Genomic DNA, 2,102 nt, shown 5'->3' with positions numbered 1-2,102 from the left:
ATTTTCCTGTCATTTTTTTAACTTAAGTAATAGATTTATGTTACTATTATTAAAAAAAATAAACTATTATAAAGTCACTGATTCAAATATTACACTTCTACCACATTACCAAGAAGTTCCCGAGTTTCTATGGTGTAATCTCGTGAATGGCCCAAAGAGAATGGAGAGGACATCCTTGGCGAAACTCGTCTTTTTAAGCTCTCAACGTTGTGGCTAGCAGTAGTAGATGGTGTACGTTTAAAAGTACTTTGGCTTTTTGGTTTTAGAGACAGTCTTACAAAATGTGTCTGTAATCTAGAAATGGAATGTATATACTTCTTTAAAACTACTGTCATACACTTATTTAAAGATTGGCAATGAGAAAATGACATATCAGGATGATAAAACTCTTATCGTACTTCTTAGTATTTCGTATTTCTAGATCTACAACAACTTATAAGTAATCTACTTTCACATTTCGTCAAGGCGTTAGGTAACCTTGGAAATTGGAGTACAGTTTTACCTATTGGCTATAACTTATGACATGCACGTGACTTTTGTTGAGATTATAAGTATTCTCATTCCTAGAACTCCAAATATTCATATATACGATATATATATATTTCAGTGCGTTAAATTTCGACCTCAGCAAACCAACCTTGAACTGTCAGTTTGTCACGAGTTCAGGGGAAGGATTGTTATATGCAGACCCCCCCCCCCCAACCGGGACCCACATACCCGTGTACAAAGTACAAACTGACTGTCAAAAAGCTAATTTATCCAATCTTGGTTTGAAAGCATGCACTTGATAGATTTATCATGGCATATGTCTCCTACTAACCTACTGTATTTTAGTTATAGATTTTACAATTGGATATCATATTTTTTAGAGGATTTGTAACAGCAGTGTTAGTGTGGATTTGTTAGTCGCTAGTTTACCTTAATTAAATACAACAATTTATGAGTAGTTACGAAGCTTTAGGCTTATTTTATTACACAAGGTATGTTTCATCAATATTTTATTATGTAAGTTTTGATTCGTTGTATACAAAACAAGCAAATTGAATAAATGTCCTAGTCACTATTTCTGACATCTCGACAAACTACTCAGAGGAAAATTGGTTAATACGGTGAATATATGAAAGCAATAATTAATTACGCTTAAACATTTCAATTGTTTAATAGCAAAATAAGATAGAATTGGTTGAATACAAATCAAGTTTATTGTTTTTTTCTCGATTTTAATACATAAGTGGGTTTATCATAATTAGGCCACAAAATTATTTACTGTATGATTTTCATTGTTAGAAGTGTACTTTCTTTGCCTTCTGTCTGGCAAAGCGATCATTGATTCTGCTGAAACACAAAGTACGGGCTAACTGGTTTTCAATTGAAAGGATTCCCAGATCCATCAGTTAGTCATGGGCAAAGGTGGAGCGCGGATAATTTTTATAAGTTTCAGCTTACTAAAAAATTTCTCCCCTTCTGTGACTGTAATTGTGCAGAAAATATTGTTACGTCTCTGTTTGTTCATTGATTTCCCGTAAATTCGTTCCGACGAAACTTTAGCGACACAAGTCCTTACTTAATAAAACTGGTTTATTCTTTCTGAATATAACTTTACCGATACACTGATTTTCAACAGTCGCTCTGTAACAAACGTTAACTTCAACAATACTTCTGACAACAGTTTAATTACTCACTACCTACACACACATTATTGTCCCGTCACGTTGTCACCCTCTTTTATATACCAGACTACCCTATATCTAGTAAATGCTAGAGCATTCGCCAAGGTACAGGATAGTTCTAGAAACGTGGCGTGACACTAGTCATGTGACCTCGCTGACGCAACACTGCCCCCTCCTTAATATTGTTCGTCCCGAACAATAACCACATACAATAAACCAATAACAATTAACAATAACTTAATTAAATGTACAGAATTACAATTCAATAAAGTCTCTTAATTTTACGGGACGTATCTTTTTCCGTACTGATCTCCGTCTTGTTGGCTTCTGCTTCACGTGGGGTTCATCTGCTTCATCAGGAAATGTCCTATCGTCGGTAACAGTCACATCAGTGGTAGTATCTTCATCAAGAGCTTCACCATTTCCTTTCTC

At 34.7% G+C, this 2,102-nt stretch overlaps 1 protein-coding gene across 1 annotated transcript in view; it reads right to left on the bottom strand.

Moving 5' to 3' along the window:
- The window catches only part of LOC106457627 (2-aminoethylphosphonate--pyruvate transaminase-like), a 30,077-nt gene extending 29,341 nt beyond the window's left edge, over nucleotides 1-736 (bottom strand). Inside the window, exons 1-2 of the mRNA XM_022383629.1 lie at nucleotides 638-736; nucleotides 110-294 (exon numbers count right to left, since the gene is read on the bottom strand). Of these exons, the coding sequence (XP_022239337.1) occupies nucleotides 110-173 (64 nt within the window). The 5' untranslated portion in view covers nucleotides 174-294; nucleotides 638-736. The remainder of the gene's footprint in view (nucleotides 1-109; nucleotides 295-637) is intronic.
- Between the last annotated feature and the right edge of the window lie 1,366 nt (nucleotides 737-2,102).

The sequence above is a fragment of the Limulus polyphemus genome, unplaced genomic scaffold (assembly GCF_000517525.1).
Source record: "Limulus polyphemus unplaced genomic scaffold, Limulus_polyphemus-2.1.2 Scaffold353, whole genome shotgun sequence".
In the NCBI taxonomy this organism is placed as follows: Eukaryota; Metazoa; Arthropoda; class Merostomata; order Xiphosura; family Limulidae; genus Limulus; species Limulus polyphemus.
This window is presented reverse-complemented; position numbering and strand designations above follow the sequence as displayed.